At 36.2% G+C, this 24178-nt stretch overlaps 1 protein-coding gene and 1 pseudogene across 1 annotated transcript in view; both read left to right on the top strand.

The window, feature by feature from the left end:
• LAPTM4B (lysosomal protein transmembrane 4 beta) overlaps nt 1-24178 on the top strand; it is a 62384-nt gene that overhangs the window by 24651 nt on the left and 13555 nt on the right. The window contains exons 4-7 of the mRNA XM_025050074.1: nt 10229-10302; nt 10668-10790; nt 13658-13756; nt 17852-17947. Coding sequence (XP_024905842.1) covers nt 10229-10302; nt 10668-10790; nt 13658-13756; nt 17852-17947 — 392 coding nt within the window. The remainder of the gene's footprint in view (nt 1-10228; nt 10303-10667; nt 10791-13657; nt 13757-17851; nt 17948-24178) is intronic.
• Nucleotides 7286-7404, top strand: LOC112483765 (annotated as a pseudogene).

Genomic DNA, 24178 nt, shown 5'->3' with positions numbered 1-24178 from the left:
GCAGGAATGTGTCTTAGTTTTTCATGTGATATTTTCCTAAAATGATCTGGTAGAAGAAAGCCAAATTCCTATTATTTACATCAAAATGGGAGCATATAGGAGAATCCATTGGGATAAAGAAAATGTAAGGATTTCTCTTTTGTAAAATTCAGCCCTTTAATATTTGTATTTTTATGTATTTTTATGTGACAAAAATATTAGTAATAATATATATTTATAATTTGTAAATAAATGTTTTTTGTTATAAAAAATTTTGACTATATAGTCTTGTGCTACCTAATGATGGGGATACGTTCTGAGAAATGTGTCATTAGGTGAATTTGTCATTGTGCAAACATTGAATGCACTTACACAAACCTAGATGGCATAGCCTATTACACACCTAGGCTAAATGGTATAGGCTATTGCTTCTAGACTGTAAACCTGTACACATGTTACTGTACTGAATACTGTAGGTAGTTATAATAGTATTTGTGTATTTAACCTTATCTAAACATAGAAAAGGTACAATAAAAATATAGTAAAAAAGATTTAAAATGCTATACACTTAGGGCACTTACCATGAACGGAGCTTGTGGGACTAGAAGTTGCTCTAGGTGAGTCAACGAGTGAGCGGTGAGTGAATGTGAAGGCCTAGTGCATTACCTAATGGTACTGTAGACTTTATAAATACTGTACACTTAGGCTACACTAAATTTATAAAGCAACATGAGATTAAATCAAGCACAAGAGAAAATCACGCAATCAAGAGACGCGGTAAACAAGTTGTATGAAGCTGCCGCCATACAGCACAGCATACTGTTTTACAGCAAATTTTGCTATAAGTAGAAATATACATGAAACGATAAACAGTTTAATATAATAAATACACGAACTTGTAACGTAGTCATTCATTTATTATCATTATCAAGTATTATATATCTGTGCTTTTGTATGACTGGCAGAGCAGTAGGTTCGTTTACACCAGCATCACCACAGACATGTGAATAATGCATTGCACTATGACGTTACGATGGCTATGGTATCACTAGGTGATAGGAATTTTTCAGCTCCATTAAAATCTTATGGGACCACCATCATAAGTGTGGTCCCTCATTGACTGAAATGTCGTCATGTGGAGGACCGCTGTACTAGGAAAGGATGAGGAGCTGTCATAGGTGGGAGGAAACTAAGGAGACACACTGACATTGCACTGGGAGATCTCGGATTAGATTCTGGGACCGAAAAAAGACATTGAGGGGGCAACAGGTGAAATTCAAATGAGGTCTGTAGTTTAATTAATAGTATTATACAAATGTTAATTTCCTAGTTTTGATAATTACACTATAGTTAGGCAAATTGTTACTCTTAAGGGAAACAGGATGAAGGGTATACTTGAACTCTCCTGTTTTTGCAACGTCCCTATATATCTAAAATGATTTCAGAATAAAAAGTTAAAAGATAGTTTATTGACTTAGAAGATTAAAGGATAATGATTGAAAAGCATGTATGTGACATAGAGTATTATACACTCGTAGCTTACTTTGAATAGAAGTAAAGGAATTTTATTTGTGAGATTTTAATGGATTGGCAAAGAATTGTAACTGGAAGTGTCAGTATTATGCACACTACCAAAAAGATCATCCAAATTTCTGATTAATTTTGTAGACTTGTCTTTCTAATCAAACATTTTTATTTTATTCACTGATTAGACACATCTGGCCCAAAGAAGGAGATGACCATAAAAATCATCAAGAGTTGATGGTTACCCACATATGGTCACCTAATTGTGGAAAAGACACCACTGCATTTATTGGAGAAAGGGTAGTCTTGTCAATAAATGGTTTTGAATGATATCAATAGGACAAAAAACAGATAACTTCAAAGAAGATATTTATATGGCTGACAAGGAGATAAAATTCTCTGTATTATTAGTATATAAGGAAAATTGCAAGTTATAAGCACATTAGTGAATCACTGTCCCCTCCAAAATGGCCAACATTAACAGAACCGACAGCACCACCTGTTGATACTGATATGGATATGACCAACTGGAATTCTCATGGCTGCTGGGAGTGTAAATCATACCACTTTGGGGAAACTAAAGCTAAATAAACATCTACCCTATGACCCAGCAGTTTCACTCCTAGATGTGTACCTTACAGAGATGAATGCTTGTGTTCATCATATATAAAAATGGTCATAGTAGCTTTATTTATAATAGCCAAAAGTTGGAAACAATCCAGATTTCCACCAGTAGTAGAATGGACAGAAGTGAAGTGATCAGAGATGAAACAATATAGGCAAAATAGATGACAGGGACTCATTATACTTTTCTGTGTATGTTTGAAAGTTTTGATAATAAAAACTAAGAAATAGGAAAAAAAAAAAGTATGATTGGTTGGTGTTTTCCATATGGCTACAGGCACCACAGAGAAAGGCTCTCCTTGCTCTGTCATTCAGAAAGAGTCCCAGGCTGCCTACCTGCTCTCTGTTCACACAGCCAATACACAAGCTTGGCAGTCTGCACATCTTGTCCGCTTGTGCATAAAAGTTCCAACAGTCTTGAGGAAATGGACATACTCAGGCAACAGCAGGGGAAGCTGAGCGATAGGAACCATCTTGGCCCTTTATTTTCATCCATGCACCCTTTTATCTATCTATCTATCTATCTATCTATCTGTCCGTCCGTCCGTCCGTCCGTCCGTCCATCCATCCTTTAAATGACATGGCTCAAAAGATTGCATTTTCTACACCTCAACTACATCTTGCTTATTTTTTTAAAAGGATAATTCAATGAATATTTATTTTCAAGGAGGTCTTTTTACAAAGAGGTAAGAGACGTGACATTAGGGACAATGAAGTAATGTGGATAATCAAGGCCAGCTGTTACTATCCTTAGACCTGAGGGGGGAATGAGAGTCTGGGGTTACTGGAGCTGGGAATGAGAGAGTCATAGAGTTAACCTCTTCATGAGTAGTGCTGACCTTTGGTCTAGGGCCATAGCCAACTCAGGGCAACTTGACAGCAGGAGGTAGCCTTTCTGGCTCTCTATTCTCTTCCCTCTCTCTGATCTCTGTCTGGGCTCTTCACTGGCTGAGCTCAACTAAAGCCAGAGGGCACGGGAGCCCTGTTGATAGTCCATACAGGTCAGCCTCCTGGGGCAGAGGAGTGGATGGCGAAGAGTAGATTTGGAAAGACTAATAGAAGACCTCTGGTAGAACCTACTTATCTGAATGTTCTGCTTAAGCAAACTGGTTTGCTTGGTGAACATTTCCTTACTTTGTTTGCTTAATATCTTTTTAAAATTAGATACATTAAGCCTACAGAGTCCTTTGATTTGTTTGAGGTCTTAAGTTTGCCAGTATTGAGCAGGAACTGAATTCAGATGTCCAGTGCTCCTCCACCTGTGCCCTTTCCTTAGCTGCATCTTCTCTGATGATGCATTTTGTTGTTTGCACTTACATTCTAAAGTTTTTGAAATCAGAATATGATTTACAATTTAGCATAAGTTTACTGTGAAGATCATTTTTTTTTTTCTCCCAAATTTTTATTTTGGAAAAGTGAAAACCTTTCAGTAAAGTTTCACGTACGATAAACACCAGTCTTAGCTTTTTCATTAACGATCATTTGGAGATCCTCATTTTTTATTGAATTGTCTCATTAAATATTAAACGGGTATAAAACAACATTTATAGAATATTTTTAAAACATATCAAATAATGGTGCTGCAAGTACTTGTGTACCCACCACTTGATTTAAGAAGTTGATTTTTACCTTACTTTCCAATGAGCCTTACACGTCCTTTCCTGATGGCATATCCTTTTCTCTGACCTCAGAGACACCGCCCTTCTGAACTGTTTATAATGCCTTTGCTTTTCTTTATAGACTTACCATATACATTTATATCACTAATCGATCTGTTTAATTTTCATGTGCTTGAACTTTATATAGTGGATTCACATAGTATGCCTTCTTCTTAGACTTGCTTTTCAGTTTTATTGTGTGTTAATGAAAAAATTATTCAGACACTTGTTAAAATGGTAAAGAAGACTTTATTCAAGAGGAACTACTGCAGTGGAGTTTCGTGATAAGGGGGAGAGAGTTCAGGCTCAGCTCCCACACCAACAAACACAAGTGGAGGTTTATAACCAAGGAGCAGGGTAGGGGTTAGTGGATGGACAGTGACTAAGAGGAGACATCAAGGCTAAGGGGATTCTTGCTAGTCCAACTCAATGGGATTCTGGCTGAAGGCAGGCTAGGGTGATACGTTCTAGAGGCTGAGGGGTAAGAATTTGATCAGATACTAAGGGTGAGGGATTTTCAATAAATTGACTCAGTAGGATTCATGCTAAAACTGGACTGAATGGGCCAAGGACAGGGCTCAAGGTGTTTGGTTGGAGGAGAAAGTCTTTGTTATGTCTGTGTCTACTTGAGAACACCTAATCTACTTCTGGCACCCACCTGCAAGGAAATCTAGAAAATTTAGATTTTAGCTTTTAGTTTGTGCAGAATAGGAGGACACAGTAGAAAATGGGAATAAATGCTCAGTGCTAGTTCCCCATATCCCCAGCAAATTTACTTTAGTATATGGAAGATTTCTTTTACAGAAATCTTCTAAGCTTTAGCATCAACTTGTCCAGGTCTCAGGGAATCCTGTTGTATTTTGTGCCTATGTTAATTTTTTTGATTAGCTTAAGGAGAAGTGACATCTTTATGTGTTATATTTTGTCTGGTTATGTCTTTTATTTTTTTAAATGGCTTTATTGAGCTACAGTTTATATACTATAAAATTTACCCACTTTAAGTCTGTAATTCAATGATTTTTCATAAATTTTACAGAGATGTACAACTTTTAAAATAATGTCTAATCACAGCGTATGCCTCTTATGCAGATCTCCTATAGTGCTCCATGGTAGTATTTCCAAAACTCTCTGTATAGATCATGTATATTTTTTATTAAATTTATTTTACTTCCTTCCTTTTAGGTCCGGTCACTCATTGGTTCTCCAGTGAACATAATCACAAAAATGCCAATGCTGTTTACTGGCTTTTCTATTGTTATAGAAGCAACCTTTCTGAGACTTAATTATGTCAATATAAATCTCTCAATATGGAAGTGTATGGCTGGCAGGAACTAATTTCTTTGGAGAGTGAGGAGTTAAGAGAGGTTCTTTGAATTTGACATTTAAGGTATTACCTTATTAAACTAATCCTTCCTAACTTTTTATAGCTTATTTTAAATCTGTAGGCCTTACAACTTGGATGTACCTTGAAAACATTATGCTAAGTGAAACTAGCCAGATACAAAAGGCCACATATCATCTGATTCCATTTATGTGAAATATACAGAATAGGCAAATCCATAAAGACCAAAAGTAGATTAGTGGTTGCCAGGGGCTAGAGGTAGGGGAAAATGGGGAGTGCCTGCTAAAAGTACAGGAGTTCTTTTGGAGACAGTTAAAATATTATGGAATCATTGGTGATGGCTGTGCAACTTTATGAATATACTAAAAGAAACCAGTGAATTGTATACTTTTTTAAAGGGTGAATTTTCTGGCATGTCAAGTATATCTCAACGAAAACATTTTATGAGGGAAAGTAAGACCCAGCCTTAATAACCATGTCCTCTGATAAATTATTTATTGTTCCTCTTGGCTGAAAATTAATATTGCCCCCTCTGAATTCCCTTAGCTCTTCATCTGTTATCTCCTGTTGAATTTTTCCCTCTCTTCCTAGTAGATGCTAAGCATCTGAGAACAAAGATTATATCCTGTTAATCTTTGCAATGCCACAATGTTTATCCCGTGTTACATGAATCTATTGAATATTTGTGAAATAAATTTTGAGTTTAAGAATAAAGTTATAAATTAGCAAGTTACAAAAAACTCTTCTGTATGAATATACTTCAGTAAAAAGTTGTGAACAATCACTGCACACATGCAGAAAGTATATTAGAACCCACCGTCTGTTTTAGGGGAATGAAATATGCCTTATTTCTTATTCTTTCCTAAGCTTTCAACCTGAGAGCGTGAGGCCCAGGAGTAGGGACTTGAACCTGGGTTTTCTGTTTGCCCCTGTGGGGTTCGAGGGCTCTGTATTTTGCTCTGAGTAGTTCATACTATTGCTGTGAATTCAGCTGAAAATTGTACTCCTCTAGTCTTAATGGTGAGAATATACTCCAAGTACTGTTTGTTTTCATGAAGTACAGTGCCAGAAATGTTTCCAAAAATTACAGAAAATTGAAACGTAAGAATGACTTATGACTAGGCAAGTAGGATGTGGGAACATAAATCAGGTAGTTAGCTAGCTAGCTACAAGTTTTATGGAAAGGAAACAAATCCAAGAAATAGAAGGGGAAGTAGAATTAGAAATAGATTATTTCTCCAGAGGCATTTCAGGGAATTTCTTTATATGCCTATTTTATTTCAATGATTAACTGACTATTAGGAAACATTTTCTAATTATGCCTTTTGTGGCCTGTGATATAGCTTTTCTTAAGATCCTTTTCAAAATAGAACTGCATTATTAAGGCAGGAATTTAATTTAGGAAACAACGTGACGTCAGTGCGTTCTGACTTTGAGTTTGTGGAGCTACTATACAAAGAATGAGTAAAAAATATTCCTGTCACTGACCAGTGCTATTACCGATTGTAAAAATCCCTGTATTGCTATTAGAACCATTTCCTCCTTTGCCTATGACATAATTAAAAGGAATGACTTTTAATTCCTCGAAGTAACTGTCATAATTACCATGGTATGCTACGCATTATTTCAAATGAATTGATGTGCCAGGAGATAGAATGTTATTACCCTGTTTTATATTATCTACTGTGTTTCCATTTGATTTACACTTTGGTTCTACCTAAGCCATTTCACTGTGATATATTCAGTCTTTTCGGAGTGGTTGGTAAATCATTTATAGGAATAGAATTTTGAAACTTTCCTCATCTCAAATTAACATTTTTGTGATAAATAGTATCTCATTTTGAGTGCAGACAGAATACTTTATGATTTTCATTTTTATTGGTACCTTTTAAATTTCTCTGAGTTTTATATTCTTTGAAAAATGTAGAAATTTAAAATTTTTTCATGATTATGTGAGATTTAATTCTGGAGTGTTTCCCTCTCCCCCCCAGAATAAGACCTGCAGTTCTCATTAAGATTATTATTTTTGTTATATCAATATTTTATATTAATACACATTACATTAATATTTGTATTTTTGGAATAAAGCCTTGAGTTTGCTTGCTTGTTTATCTGTGTCTTTTAAGATCTATGAGGTAGTCAAAGAATAGCCTATAAAGTCTACAGCCATGCCACCCTGAACAAGCCCAATCCCATCTGATCTCGGAAGTTAAGCAGGATCGGGCCTGGATAGTACTTGGATGGGACGCCACCTAGGAACACCAGGTGCTGTAGGTGTAGAAAAGAAAAAATAAGAGATAGTAAGTTGACAAGGTCCTTGCAATCTGTAAGGTCAACTAAGGGGTGCCTCGCCTTAAAAAAAAAAAGAATAGCCTATGAGGTTTGGTTTCCATAAAATTAATTTTTTTCATTATAAAATATGCTTGTACAAAATTTGAAAACCATCAAAGTAGACAAAGAAGAAAATAATAAACTTCTGTCTGAGTTTAATTTTCAGAGATTGCTATATGCTTTGCACATAATAAGTGGTTATTGACGTCCAGCTCCTTTGACAGAGGCCATAGGATTTTCCCAGCATTTTGTCCGTCACTATTGCATTTGATCCACTTCCTTCACAGCTAGGCAGTATACTGACTCTGGGGTTAGACTTCTTAGGTAGACTGTCTCATTCACCACTTACTAGCTAGACAATCTTGGGCAAGTTACTTGCCTCTTACTCATCTTTTTCTTTTCTAAAATGGGGATCTAATAATAGTACCTAAGTCTTAAGGTTGTTAAAAGTTTAAATGAAATAACAGTGCCTAGTTCACTGAGGGAAAAAGAAACACACTTACTTATAAATGGAGAAGAACAAACGTTGACAACGTACATTCCATTGTGGTCACAGCTTTATGCAGGAAGAAAAAACAAACGAGACTAATACCCCCATTGCTTCGCATGCAGATAACAGCACTAGGATGCATGTATGTGTATGTCTATAGGTGTATAAACAGAGGCTTCCCCTTTGCACTTAAAGCATTTAAAATGCAATTCAGTTTATTCCCTCCACTGGCCATACTATGAGGCATACATGAAATTTTTTTGTAGATACCTCTTCCTTCACTAGAGGAAAAAGATAAGTTAATCTAGCATTGAAATTATAAAATAAACTATAAAATATGTATGTATCCTGAAAGAAGTCATGATCTTTTACATACCAGCTAGTATGAATCATCCTCTGAGGCTGTTATAACCTTCATTTATTTTTCTTTTTTGAGAATCAAATTTTTACTCCTTTAATAAAAATCATCAGCATCGTTATAAGTTTATTACACTGACTCTATAGATGAATTTGAAGAACCTTCATTTTTTTAAGATGGCAAATGGTCTTCGTTGACACATCTGCATTTCTGTCCTAGAGTGAGTGTACTTTCACCCTGTGCTTTCTGTTTGTAAACCTCTTACTTACAATGTGCTCTCATCCTTGAAGCTGAGGACACACAGAGGATGGTTCTAAAACTAGAATGCTTTTCTTTGGAGAAATAATCTGGAGGGAGCGGCAGCCCAGGTTGGTTCATGGTCAGTATTCAAAACATGAGTAGAAGCAGCACAGTGTAGTAGAAAGAGCCAGAGGCCGAAATCATAAGAGCAGGATTAGTCATAATTCAGTCTTTTGATGTACATGCTCTCAACAAGTCACATAACCTCTGAGCCCTAGTTTCATAATCTGTTCTGTGGGAACAATACCATCTACCTCAGAGTTAGGAAGACTAGCTAGTGATAACCCCACTCACTACCTTTAGAAACCTAGTCGTAAAACCAGTCATACCATACTGCTAATCAGGATCTCCTAAACATGTGGTAACATGGCCTCTTTAGTAGGTACTAAGTGTTCAGTTAGTGCCTCCTATGACATAGGTATTGTTCTAGGTCAGCGCTGGTCAATAGAAAATTAATAATAGCGCATATGTATTAAAATTTTTTAGTAACTGCATTTAAAAGAGTAAAAATACAGGTGAGATTAACTTTAATAATATATTTAACTCAGTATATGCAAAATATTATTTCAGCATGTAATCAGTATAAAAATTATTTTACGTTCTTTTTTTGTACTAGGGCCTTGAAATCTGGAGCATGTTTTAATCTTAAAGCACATCTCAATTCAGATTGACTTCCGTTCAAAAGGTCAATGTCCACATAGGGCTAGTGGTGACTATACTGGACATCTGTCCCCTCACTCTTGGGGTTGTAGTCGTGAACATGATACAGAAAGTCCTTTCTCTCAGGAAGTTTCCTCTAGCGGAGGGAGACAGACGGCACGCAACAAATATGAGTAAGATAATAGTGATGTGTGCCAGAAAGAAAATACGATAGTAATGTGAACGTGCCCGGGAGGGAGCATATCTCAGAGGTGTTGACATTGAACAGAGACCTGAATGGTTAAAAAGGCAGAGCTCATCATGTGAAAAGACGAGTGACATTTCTTCTGTTCAATGAGAACTGCCCTAAAGTGAGATAATCTGGCTGTGTTAATGACCCAAATGGTATGGCTGGATTATAGTGAACAAAAAAGTATGGGATGAGGTAAATTGAGATTGGAGGAATAGGCTTGCCGTAGAATAAACAGACATAAAGGCCATGATAAGAAACTGAGCCTTTCTAATAAAAGAGATGGGAAGTCACTGGAGGGTGTTAATAGGGGCATAAGACACATGTGAGTTTATAAAATACAAGTTAGACACCTATATGTTAAAAAAAAATACTATATAAATACATACATATGTGTGTGTGTGTGTGTGTGTGTCTATATAATTCAGTGGACCAGAAGACCAAACTTTATGTATGTGTAACTAATATCTCTTTCCCATTTTTGAAAAATAAACTTACATGTAAATCAATCTCTTATCTATAGGCATTTGTATGATTTAGGAAGAACATCTTTTGAGGACTTTATCTTCATTAACTATCACCTTCTCAAATTCCAAAGGAACTCTTGTAGTTTGCTTAGTATAAAGTTCTCGCTTATAATTGCTTTATAAACAAAATGCCTTTGAGGAGAGACTAAAAAAATGTTTAAACAGTGGATCTATTACTGATTTTTTTTTTTTTTAACCTTTGGCAGACATGTGCATTGCTATTGCAATTTCTCTTCTTATGATCCTGATATGTGCAATGGCTACTTATGGAGCATACAAGGTAAGCGGCTTTGAAATAAGCTGAGCCTCTTCCTCAGTCTCTGTCATGTGTAATCTGTGCAGCTATCTACAAGGAGTAAGATGTAATCATTCTCAGTTTTCTGTAAGAACCTTTGGAAGTTTAAATCTCGGTGCTATTACGTGGTACTAGGAAAACCAATGTTACTTCTCAGACATGTTCACTGAGGCTCGTTTGTTGCCTCCTTCTGTTTGGCTTACCAGTTGCCATCATGACCTGGTTTAATTGCTATTCCTCCATTTCCCTAAAGATTAAGAAAAGATTTCTCTGAATTAAAAAAAAGAAAAAGTTGTGTTTTGTAATATTGAACCTATTAGCATTAACACTGTATCTTCTCTTACGTTTAGCAACATGCCGCCTGGATCATCCCATTCTTCTGTTACCAGATCTTTGATTTTGCTCTCAACACCTTGGTTGCAGTCACTGTGCTTGTTTACCCGAACTCCATTCAGGAATACATACGGCAGCTGGTATGTGGTTGTCCCAATGGCTGCTTCTCTTCCCAGGAGAAGCTGCTGGTAAAGTGAGGGATTGAGGGGTGTTCAGGTGGACATGACGCATATTGATCTGTGGATTTTTAACTTGTATCTGAGTTAGCGATTAAAGATTTTTGAATGTTATCTCGAAGATAAGATTTTTAGTTTGTTAGAGTGCTTTTCTGGAAAAACATAACCTCCTGAGATAAGTTGGTAGCTGTGATGATGGTATTAGATGCACTTACCTAACTTATAATCTAGTTGTTAATTGTCTTGTTTTTGTACAATGCAGTTTGCTCAGTTATCAGCAAAGGATAGCTTTTTGCCTCTGTGTTGTATGGGAAAAGTAGAACTCTACTGTATACTGCATCCCAAACTTATTTGACCGTAGAACTCTTTCTTCCCCAAGCGTCTTTTTGGGATTAGTTTTCGGTTAAATGTCCTTTGTGACTGTGTGTGTAAATATTGATGACTGGATATTAAGAAGTTTGTAGAACGTGTGAGATTAGAATACCTCCGTGTCTTTATATTTTTCAATTTTTAAACTATAAATGTGTCTTAAAATTCAGTTTCTTCAAAATCCTAGAATGTTCCAAATGGAGGGAATGTTCACTCTTTGGAGATTTTAATAGTGTCTGAACGTAGGGGAATGAGCAGGGACTTTCTGGGGTGAGAGAGACAAGACTGGGGATTTGATGTGGAGGCCAAGAGATTCAGTGGGAAACAGAGGGGTGGAGGGAGAGGACATGTGGCAACAGAAGTTTGTGATCTTGTGGCATCGGCCCAGATCATGTAACTGGTGCTCGGCAGACAGAATGAACAGCCTCTAGTGTTTAGCTCCTTAAAAGTATCTCAGCTGTTATTGTGGATGTCATTCTTGTTAGTAATAGCTTCTTTCTTTTAGATAACAAGTCCATTTTTTGGAAGAACATTGTGTCAAGAAAATTTTTGCATATTTCCCATGTGTTAATTTTTTACATTATCCCTTGTGGTACAGCCAAGTTTTGTGCATGAAGGGGTTTATATGTGACGAGCAGGTTGTACAAAATCCTCTGTGTTTTTACTCTGTATCGATGCTCTGGTGCGGGGGTCCTAAAATCAACCTTGGAAGTGTGGAGGAAACCCGATCTCAACGTAGCCTGTCGTGTGAGGGGCCTGGGAAGGGGTTGTGTTGATGAAGGAGATACTAAGACAAGCCATATGGCAGCCTCGTGACTATCTGAATAGTATATTGTGCTATAGCCTATATAGTGCAGAGATTTAGAAGGCGCATTGAGCCCAATATGCAGGCAAGCCTTTGGAACACTGAGAATGCTACCTAGATTTTCTTTTATACCCCACATTGTTCAGTTACTCTGTAGTCATTTGCTTTAGAGCCACTAGTAGTAAAATGATAATATTGGTGATATTGACAGTAATTTAATAACATTTTTTAAAAAATCACCATCTGCTTTTATTTGTAATTACAAACCAAATAATACAAGTGAGCATCTTTCATATGTTCTACTTAAAGATCAGTCTGGGCTGAAAGAGTGAGGCCTACAGATTATCACAGTGCCTAAGAGACAGTAAGAGAAGGAATGTTCAAATTCCACTGATTCTTGTTGACAAGTTGAAATATAATGAGTCTAGAGAGACTGAGACAGCTGTGAGAGAGCATCCACTTAATTCTAATGCCTTTTTTGTTTGTGTGGAGTCTTATAAAATGCAGTTCAAATAAATTGTGGAAGTGTTTTTATGAGTCTTAACTGGGCATAGAAACCACCTTCACTTTTCTGGGGGAAAAAATATAAAGATCTTTGTGGAAAGGATCACATACTTCCACATTAATTCCCTGTTTTTTAATTAGTCACAGAAACAATATGATTTCATGTATTCTTACCCTTTAAGATCAGTATTCAAAAACCCTTCCAGGCTCCAAGGGAAGGCACTAGTTTCATGAGCTGGTCACAAAGAATGACTTAGATTTTATTTCTTAGGTATTTTGCCCAAAGTGAAAGGAGACGGAAAATCACTGGGTGATGTTTTCACCCTGGGGAGGAGTCAAGCACGTGTCATGAGTTTTCTCTGTATTCTTCCTTAGCATTTGGAACTTCTTTGTCTCAGAATACTGCTAATGTGGAATTCAAGCACGTAGTATCTCTTCTTCATCACTTGTTCTGGCTGATGAAGAAGAGATAAAAGGTGACAGTGCACACTGGACTGCCCTCCTGCACACTTCTCTACACCAGTTAAATGTGGGGCTTCCTTCAGTGCTGCGCAGGTCCCATGGAGAAGTTCTGCCCCTCCCACTAACCACGGTAGCAGATTCTGATCTTCCAAAAAAAGTCTCCTTTGATCCGATAGTTAATCAATATGGTCAGATGATAGGACTTGACTATTTTTTTAAGTACTGTGAATTCCTACTAGTCTAAAAGATTATGCTCTTTGAGGAGAAATAGCACCAACAAAAATGCTCTATATAAAGAAGACACTATTTTAATAGGTTTCTGTCCCTTGTACAAGCCTTTTAGAGTGGTCCAGAATTTGCAGAAAATACAAATATCAGAGATATGTAAGGACTGACTTCTGACTTTTGGATAGTAGGAGGACTAAATTATGTTTTCAGGTCTCACTCATTCATGAACCTTCCTCTGATTTTTCTTTTCGAGAGTTATTGCCTGAAATATGAACAGATAGCCTCTTCTCATCCCACCGTTATGCCTTTTCATTAGCAGAGGTGGGCTAGAAATTTCGTAGTGGTCTTTAATAACTGTCTGCTTTAACTAATTGTTCTCTGATAAGCACATCTGATTAATGCCTTAGGAATATAATCCTGAGTGATTAATGAGATTTGCTAATGAGACACTTGTCTTTTGCAGCCTCCTAATTTTCCCCACAAAGATGATATCATGTCAGTGAATCCTACCTGTCTGGTCCTTATTATTCTTCTGTTTATCAGCATTATCTTGACTTTCAAGGTAAGAATGAAGATTTTACTTATTGCCTAAATGTTATTAAACATATTCATGTATGCCAAAGAAGTAAACAAGCTTCAGTCAGCTCACTATAGATATCTGAACTGCTTTTGATATCTGAACTGCTTTTGACTTCCTAACAATTCTGCCTTTCTCTTACCTATGTGAGTGATAAACACTAATCAAACTTCCACAGGACAGTCAAGGGTTATTCCAAAATCTATTAGGATGAGAATAAGTTAATATAATATTATGCATTATGTAGTATGTATTATATGCTACAACATTCATTATAATGTTTGTAATTTGTTTTTAAAATGCAGTATATTCTGAACATCATTCAATCTATTATATGAATTTATCATTATTTGATAAATTACTTATTGTTGGATATTGGGACAGTTTCTACTTTTTCAGTCATTAATATTGCTGCAATGAATATGTTTAAATATATCTTTCATATGCTTATGCATTTTTTCCTCAAGATACACTTTTTTAAATGAGAGGGTATGCATAATTTGAAGGCTTTTGTTAGGTTGCCAAATTGAGCTCCGTAAAAGGTGAGTGACTTAACACTCCCACAGCACTGTTTCTTCTCATCCTCATCAACTGAGTGCTCTCTGTTCCTTTTCATCTTTGTAAACCTAATAATAAAAGCATCATTATAATTCATACCTGTGTTCTAATAAGAAAATTTGCAAATCATTATTGGACTTGAACTTTTAATTCTTAATATCTTCCATTGTATATATATATATATATTTGGGGGGGGAGGGCATAAAATTACCTAATTTTTCCAGAATCACCCCTCAGTAAGCTTGAGGAAGCTGCATTTAAGGAGAAGATTATTTTAAATAGGCAATACGAAGAAAATGGGTAGAGAGAAAATGATTTATTGAAAATCATTTGGATCTACATTTTTCCCTATAAAACACATGCAGTTTTTTGATACTGCATGTGTAGTTTTAGTGGTCAAGGATTTGGGCAAATTTTATACACCGATGTTGAGGCTTACCACTTCTGCAGCTCATGCTACCCCACCACCCACTTTCCGATCACTCAGTCAACCTCAAATATTGTCCTTTGTCACTCCAGACCACCCAAGCTGCATGTAGTATTGGCAGGACCCCTGACACAAGGCCACGAACTCTCATTATACTTTGTCTTTCAAGGGTAGACTCCCATTTAGCTTCTGCCTGTTCGGGGTGCCTCACCCTTGCCTTCAGATTGTGTGTGTGTGTGTGTTCCAGATTTTATCATTTTTACCTCCAAGAAGGTTCATCTGATGAAGCTAGTCTCTGCCATTCCCAAAAGCTCAGAAGCTGGAACCTCCCAGTGCTCTTTAAAAAGGCATTTTAATTTCGTAGGTGTTTTCATTTGTATTGGAAATGTTTACTTGAGATTTTGAGTCAGAGGACCTAGACTTAACTTCTGTCACTGCTGTTGTTAGCTGTGACTAGAGCTTCGGTTTCTTCATTTACTAAATAGCAGTAATAGTTAAGAAAACATTCTGTAGGGTGATTGTAAGGTTTAAGTGAGCTGATGTATGGGAAGATGCATCATTCATTCATTTATTCAGTAAATATTTATTAGGAGTAAACCTCCTTTGTGCCAGGCTGTGTTCTAGGCACTGGGCTGTATAGTAAATCAGAAAAATCCCTGCCCTGTGGTATTTTTATAAATTTCAAAACACTATTATCATAACGAAAAGACATCATACAAGTTGTTCACAGCACTATTTCCAACCTGTGGCAAACGTGTACTCATTTTAATATTTATTTATTTACATATTTATCTCCTTAACTAGATTGCATTTCTTTGAAAACATAGACTGTGCCTTCATTTTTTTATTCTTCTTAGCACTAAGCTGATGCCTCAAACATAGAGACTCAGTAATCATTTATTTAAACAAATACGGGTAAATGTGCTGTGGTTTCACGCATCGGTTTCCCCAATTACTGGCTCTCACAATCTAAATTCACTATTACTCGTCAGTGGAGTTATCAGCACACCAGTTCCCTGGGAGCCCAAACCAGGACACAGGTCAGTTTCGCTCTGTCCCAAGAAAGTAGAAGGGGCAGTCTTAATACCGAGCTCTGCAAGTCGATGATGGATGTAATTTGTCAGTGCAAGTTTATTTGGGAAATACACTAAACATTTAATTCTCTGTTTCAGGTTACAGAAATGTGAAATAAGAAATAAAGTCTCTGAAATAAGTTAGTGGGTTTTTAGAGACAGTAGGCCAGAGGTTTCTCTCCTACTGGAACGTTTAGTAAGTGAATGCCTACTGCGGGCTCATGAGGCCCAACACCAGGCACTTCCCCTCGGCTGCCTAACCTCTCTGTTACAGAGCTGTCATTTTAGAGGCTTCCCATCAGAAAGTTCTTGTTTTAAAGAATCTCCTGTTTACTGCTAAAATAATGAGTGGCTCATCTTTCGTAACACATAAATAATATGTTCATACATTCCTTTTCCATTTGTGTTGAAATTCTCAAAAAGGCTGGGGCTTTTTTTCCGTAAAGAATAACATTGGGTAAACCTAAGATTTGAGTGAATTGAATATGTTGTGTACATTATTCAAGAAATATGCCCTTTCCATCTCTCTCTGTCTCATTGTTCATGATTTCAGATTATTGCAGTTCAGGAAACAATTTTAAAAATAGCATTATACATTGTCATCTTATCACCACAGAAAATTTAAATGTAAGAAGTGATCACCACCAAGTACAAATGCAGCTTAAGACAGCATTCTGAGTATAATACTACAGATATTTTGTTACTCTTCTGTTAAATGTCCTTAAATGTCTTTTTTTATAGAACAACTTCACTGAGATATAATTTGATATAATATTCACCCATTGAAAGTATAGAATTCACTGGTTTATAGTATATTCAGAGTTGTGTGATCACATCTTTGTGATTCCAGAACCTTTGTATCATGTGCCATTTACCCTTACCCTAACCCTTACCCCTAGCAACCTCTAACCTACTTTTTGTGTGTATAGATTTGCCTATTCTGGATATTTCCTATAAATAGAGTCATACAACATGTGGTCCTGGCTTCTTTCACTTAGACTAATATTTTCAAGGTTCATTCATGTCCTGTGTAGCATATATCAGAATTTCCTTTTTATTTCTGAGTAATGTTCCATTTTATCACGTTTTATCTATCCATTCATCAGTTGATGCCAATTTGGATTGCTTCCACTTTTTGTCTGTTAAGAATAATGCTGCTATGAACATTTGTGTACAAGTTTTTATGTGGAAATGTTTTCATTTCTCTCAGACATATATCTAGGAGTGGAATTGCTGGGTCATACGGTAACTCTGTTTAACCTTTTGAGGAACCGCCAAACTGTTTTACAAAGCAGCTGCACCATTTTAAATTCCCACCAGCAATATATGAGGGTTCCAGTTTTTCCACATCTTTAGACTTCTTTTAATCAAAGAATTTTAAAGCTAAAAAGGGATTTTTAAACTATTTACTTCTGATCCAACAGCAAATGATTGACACGAAAGTGCAAAGTGTTCCTAGTTCAGATATCTTCTGTGAACTCAGGCTTTGTTTCTAGCGTGTCTTTATTCTGGACATTAATTTATCTTTTTTGGGTATTTCATTATGAAAATGGAAATGTTTTAAAGCGAATTTTATTGACTATTTAGCAAACTTATATTCTGTAAACCTTTCTTAAAAAAATTGACTTGATAACAAAATTATAATCATGTACAATAAAAATCCCAAAGACCCTGAGTTAAATATGGTGAGAAATGGGTGACTTGTTCTGTGAATCTTGGAGCAGTAAGTGTTTTTGGCGATTGTTCCTTCCAGCTACTTTTTCTTAGAAATTTCTCCTGCTCTCAGTCCTTCCCCTCCCAGAAGGTGGTGGTGGGACAGAATAAGGTTAGAGTAGCACCCTTTGCCAGAAATTTGCTGTATCCAAAATTCGTGATTTTTAAAGACTTTTAGTTTAGTGGAGTCAATATGTGCATTTATAATTTATGTAAATAAAAGTTTTGTAATAGCTTTAATGTAAGATGATGTTTGACATTGTCCGAGGTTAGAAATTTAAAGCTCTAATAATCACCACTCACTTTCAGGGTTACTTGATTAGCTGTGTTTGGAACTGCTACCGATACATCAACGGCAGGAACTCGTCTGACGTCCTGGTTTATGTTACCAGCAATGACACAACGGTAGGTGTGATGTCAGTTACTGTGGAGGTCTCTCCCATCCACGATATGAGGGCTTCTGTGTTTCTAGTGTTTGCTACCTTTTAACTGTGGTCGAAACATACCACAGCTGAAATCCTGTAATCTGAAGATTCATAGTTACATAAAATATGTTTCATTTTCCTTAAAGTATGTTAAAATCCAGATGGCTCAACTTCTGGTTTATTTTAAAAAATATTACAGGTAGGTAATATATGTACCTTCTCCATATTTATGTATCTTAAACCTGAATTATGAAACCATCGTATATAATTCTAGATATCAATTCGGCATAGTATAACCATACTATCTCACTACGACTATACTATCTCACTTGACATCTGAAATTAAACTTAGAAATGTGATATAGGTAAAGAAGTAAGAATGGCAGAGGTTACTATGTCTTTAAATATGCCCTTCATGTGAAAACCTGAGTAAAAAATTTAGATGATCTGTGTTCTGCTACTAGTTGTTTATACTTAAAATTTTTAACCTATCAGATATGATTTTGGAAAACATGTCTTCACTGGAAGAGTCCTGGGAATCATCTGTACTTTATGTAAATTATTATAAACTACGTGGCTCGTGGTAAGATGAAAGTGTAAGTCCTCTAGGTATTAACCTCCCTGTGTGTCCATCACCTTTGCATTCAGCGCAGTGCCTGACGCAGTTCTCTGTATAGGTTCAAGGAGTGACTAACAAAAAGGATGGTGATGGATGATAGGAACATGTGGATGGTTCAAACTGGATAAAATAGGAGGGGATAGAATGGACAGGACAAATGCAGGGTAAATATAAGTGGTATGTCAAGTCTAAACCAGAACAGAGTTTCATATTTTGCTTTGTTTTATAAGTTCTGGTGACATGCTCACTCTGTGACCTTACTAAAATAATTTAACCTGTTTTTGCCTTTACTTCTTTGTATATAAATGGAAATAAAACAATTTTATACTTTATATTAAATATACAGATACCAGCTGGTATTACTGAGAACTCAATGGAATTTCTGAGAGAAAGCATGTTATACATGAATAGCTTTCCTAAGTACTCGCCAGACATTTGTTTAGTTGACTCAAAGTCTATGAGCAGTGGTTTAAGAAGAGACTCTGTGACTCATGGACATGGACAATAGACTGACTAATGGTCACCAGAAGGGAGGGGGAAGTAGGTGGGGTTAAAGAGGTCAAATATGTGGTGACAAAGAAATCTAACTGTGGGCGGTGAACACACAATACAATTTATATGTGTGCCTTACTGTTGAATTGTACGCCTGAAACTTACTGGATTTTGTTAACCAGTGTCACCATAATAAAAATAAAAATGAAAGTAAAAATAAAAAGAACAAGCTCTGCCATGATCAGATGCACAAAACTCAGCATACCCAGATGCTTAGCAGACTCTTTTTGAGGTCTGCAGAATACTATGCACAGATTACAGTAATACGTGTTCTACTAAATTCTTTTAAGAATTTCTCCTGGGTCAGTACATCTCTTTAAAGAAATGTACTGACTTTTAACTTTTAACTAACATTTCTTTTAACTATTCAAAATTATTGTAATTTTGATAAAATTACTGGCTTAAAGAATTTTTTCTTTCTGGGTTACTGAGTATTTAGTTATCTTTTTTTCTTAAAAAAGAAATCTCAGAATACATTGTGCTTTTTAACGGGAGGGACATCCCTAGCTTTTCCAAGTACAGGCCTCTATTCTTTAGAAAGGCTTCCAATTTGGCAGTAGTTTGTGGTAACTAGGATTTGGGACCATAAACTAGTGCCAACTATGCTTATTTCCTAGTGTGTTGACATAAGATGCTGAGGAATTGCTTGATGGTGGTTGTTGGTCATTATCGAAGCAGTCATTCTTTATCAGCTTGCCATTTTTAAGATAAGGAAACTGAGTTGCTGCTGATAATGTTACTAGTTTCTCAAAGTTCCCAGGGAGCCTTTTAATTTTTTTAAAGATTGGTATTCCTGGGAAAGGAAGATTTATCATTTCTCATAACTCAGTTGCATTGATAGTTTATTCCAAAATATAGGGCTAGATCACCACCTGAAGTCTCAGCTTTTAAATATAATGGTATTGTGGTTATTTTAAAGTGTTTTTATTATACATAAAATAATTCCTTAATATTGTAAAATATGCAGTAAGTGCTCAGATTTCCAGTTGTCTCAAAAATATCATGATTTTTCTAGCAGTTTATTTGAAACAGGATCCGTAGGTCAGTATATATTTTAAATTTCTAAAATTTTTTGTTAAAGAAACAAGTTTGTGCCAGACTAGATTTTTCTAATTGTATACCTATAATGTAGTCCTCTGTATTTCTAGTAAATCAGATCTAGAGTCTTCTAATATTCATATTCCTTTTTTTTTTTTCCGAGATTACTTCATAGTTGATCATTTGTTCTTCCACCAGGAGGCAGATAACATCTGGTTGAATCTGTTTTTCCGAGATGTTTGCAACCCTTGCTACCTAATGCATAGATTCATTGATTCTCTGGGGGTTACAATATGGTGACATTCGATCATTCCTTTTTCATTTATTAGCTGGGAAATTCCTATAAGGAGAAGCTTTCCCTCCTGTACTATTTATCCAGTAGCGTTTGTGACATGGATAAATATACTTGGTTTTATTCTCTTTATGTATCAGATTTCAGAGTGACAAGTAGGTCCATCATTCTCTAGTGTCAACCAGTGAGGTGTTTTTTGTTTTTGTTTTTGTTAAATAATAAATAAACTCATGAAAAGAGGCCTATTAGAAGAGCTGGGGAGGTCCACCTGAAAAGTACAACTATTTTAACAAATTTTATCAGTAAGCTTAAGTAAAACTTAACCTATTATTCTATACCTATTTTCAGACTTTCAAAGGAGAAAAATAAACGCTTTCTCTAAAAAGCTAGCACCTTGTAGTTAATATCCTTATTAATATTCAAATCATCCCACCCTTAGCCAGCCGGAGCCTCTTCAAGCTGGCACCCAGATTTTTGACACAGTCTAGTAGTCTTCGATAGCTACTGTGCTGTCTGGTATGGCAACGTGTTCTAGGCTCATTTTGTACATTGCCTATCCCAGACCTAGGATCAGCCATTTCTCCAAGGAGCCCAGCTCTCTTTTGGTGGGACCATAATCTGGATTTCTAGGGTTGGAGAACAGATTTTTTTTTTTAAGTAGGGCTCTGCATTTTTAAAAATTGTTTTAACTAAAACTAAAGGAGTTAGTGTTAGCATTCTAACTTAAAAAAAAAAAAAAAAAGAATATATACTGGAGCCACACTCTGAGACTCTAAACGGAGGTCGGAGTGACCCAGTTCTGTCATTGTCCCTGGTCTCCAAAGCTATATTAAGATCCTTACAGTGTGTAATAATGTATGTTTATCTTTTGTCCAAGTCTTTTTTTGGAATCTACACGGACATAATAACATGTTGTGTCTTTCACTTCCTATCAGATATTAGACCAGATGGCTTTTCTCCCAGGCTGAATAGTCTCAGGGTGACCTCTGTGGAAAGATACTGGGGCTCTCGCTGGTAGAAAATAAATGTGCTTGTTTTTCCTTCTTTCAAACAGTACATATATCATCAGCCAGGCATATACTTTCCCAAAAATTACTCAGGGAAGATAGACAAGAGTTATTAGATATTGGAAATCGTTCCCTGGGTTAATATCTCCTCCATTTCCCCCGTCAAATCAAAGCAAAAACCTTTGAACGAAACACTTAAGACAGAAAGGTCCCAAACTCTGTTAGTTCTTAATGCCTTGGGTCTTGGTATTTTTTCCATGGCGCCCTTAGGCCAAAAGAAATACATAATTGTTCATTTCATTAAGCAGTCAGGTCCAGATAAGAGTAGTAGCTAGTCTAGTATCTAACAGATATTGCTATGTTTTCCTTGAAAATTTAAAATATCCTAAGATGCTTCTTTGAGTGAGCACAGCACACAGTCGGATACCTTCCTTTTAGAACACCATTGTAGAATTCACATTCGTATTACTCATACCATAGTCTCTACCCTAGCTCCATCCAAATTTTGTCCTAAGAGGAACTATGTATTAAAATACTAAACATGTACATTATAGAAACATTTTCACGTTAACATTTATGCAAATTGAGCTTTTAAAAACAATTTTAATATGTGCAGTCTTGTTTTGATAATACCAGTGAAGATGTGAGCCATAGCAGTACCCACTATCAGCGGTCCCCGACCTTTTATGGCACCAGGGACTGGTGCTGCTATGAGAATTTAAAGCCTGACCTGAGGTGGAGCTGAGGCGGTGATGCTAGCTCTGGGGAGTGGCTGCAAATACAGATGAAGCTGCTACACTGGCCTGCTGCTCACCTCCTGCTGTGTGGCCCAGACTGGTACCAGTCCGCAGCCCGGGGGTTGGGGACCCCAGCCCAATATTTTGTTAAATCCAACAGTAGAAAACCCAATTCTTTTGGAATTGGGGCGCTTTAAAAGCAGTGTGATTAATATTTGGTGAAAATAATGTCTGAAATTATGATTTCAGATAAATGAATCATAATCTTGGTTAATGTGGGAAAATTTCTAACTAGGGATAATAGGAAATTTTAAAACTTCATGCAGTCTGTTATGCCATGTCATATTGTATGTGCTATGATAGGAGGATTACAATTAAGCGATTGGTTAATATACTTTTATGCAGATTCACAACAAAAACTAGGTTTATTTGAAATGTTCTTCCAGAACTTTTAGGTTTCAAATAGCTATGTGTTGATTTGACGGCTTCAGATGCTCTCTAGATGAAATAACTGGAAAGTTGTATGGGTCAGAGATAATTTCTAGCAGATTAGGATATTTTGTGGTGCTAATCCTGGTGAACACAGACAGGTTTATTTTGACTTCAAGGAGTATTTTGCTGTGTGGAGTCTTCTTCTGAGTCTGACCACTTGAAAAACACAATTAAGAAGAAGTCAGTGGCCTGGGAAGGCCAGATTATCTCTCCAGCAGCCATTTCCCAGTGGATTCTCTCCAAAGGACCTGGGATTGATTAAGGCTGACCTTGGACTGTCAAAAAGCCACAAAACAAATTCTCAGTTGACTAAGAGGGTTTGGGGGTGGTATAGGGTGGAATTTAGTAATATTCTCAATGACTTTCAAATATTGTACATAAAAATTCAACTGTTTTTCCTTCTGTTGCTTTAAAAAGTCAGGTTATTCATTACTTCCTAGGAATAGGTTGACTATGGTTAGAAACAAATTTTTAACTACGTAACTTGAGTTCTGTTTATTTTTTCCCCCCACTGTAGAGAGATCAAAAGGGAGGGAATGAACTAAACTGACAATTTAGTTAGAGATTTTTAGTTAGACTTCAGAAGTTCTGTCATGCCTGAGAAACTAGACAGTTACCGAGATGAATGCATAGTCATCGCTTTGCACATTCTTCAGAAAAGTTCTAACTCTGACATGGTGTGAGGAGGGCTTTTCCCTGAAAGGCTTGTTAGTAGACTGGCTCTTAAGGTTTTTTTCAGCCCCGGGCATTTCAGATTAATGTACACTAAATATACCTCACAAACAAAACAACTCAACCCCACACATGTTTCTGATATCTTCATAGGTGCCATGGCTTCAGGTATTCTTCTCTGTTGGTTCTAATTGAAAAGTATTGTGAGTGAGATTGGGTTGGGTGCCCCCTGAGATTTCCCGAAAGCTTTTCTCCTGCTTTAATGTAGGTTTCACTGTTCAGGTGACAGTATGTGACATTAACTCAGCTTTTCTTCCTCCTGTCAATAAAATACAGCATTGAAAAAAATATCCCAATCTGCTGGAAATTATCTCTGACCCATACAACTTTCCAGTTATTTCATCTGGAGAGCACCTGGAGCTGTCAAATCAACACGTAGATATTTGAAACCTAAAAATTCTGGAAGAGCATTTCCAATAAACCTAGTTTTTGTTGTGAACCTGGATAAGAGTATATTAATCAATTGCTTAATTGTAATCCTATCATAGCAAGTGAGAACAATTTATGATAGTGTTGCAGTGAATTGAGGATAAAATCACCCTCTGTTTTCATTGCTTTACTTTAAAAAAACTTACAGAACTCGACTTCTTATTTATCACAATGTCCAAAATAGAGTCTGTATTAATTTTTACTCCGGAGACAAATGAGACATTGAATTTTATTTTATTTTTTAACATTCTTAGAAAGGTTTCTGGTAATATACCTTAAGGAAATAGTAAAAAAAAAAAAAAGTATTCTTTAG

This window comes from Pteropus alecto, unplaced genomic scaffold, assembly GCF_000325575.1.
Source record: "Pteropus alecto unplaced genomic scaffold, ASM32557v1 scaffold164, whole genome shotgun sequence".
NCBI classification, from domain to species: Eukaryota; Metazoa; Chordata; class Mammalia; order Chiroptera; family Pteropodidae; genus Pteropus; species Pteropus alecto.
The sequence above is the reverse complement of the archived record's forward strand: the minus strand, read 5'-3'. Positions and strand labels throughout refer to the sequence as shown.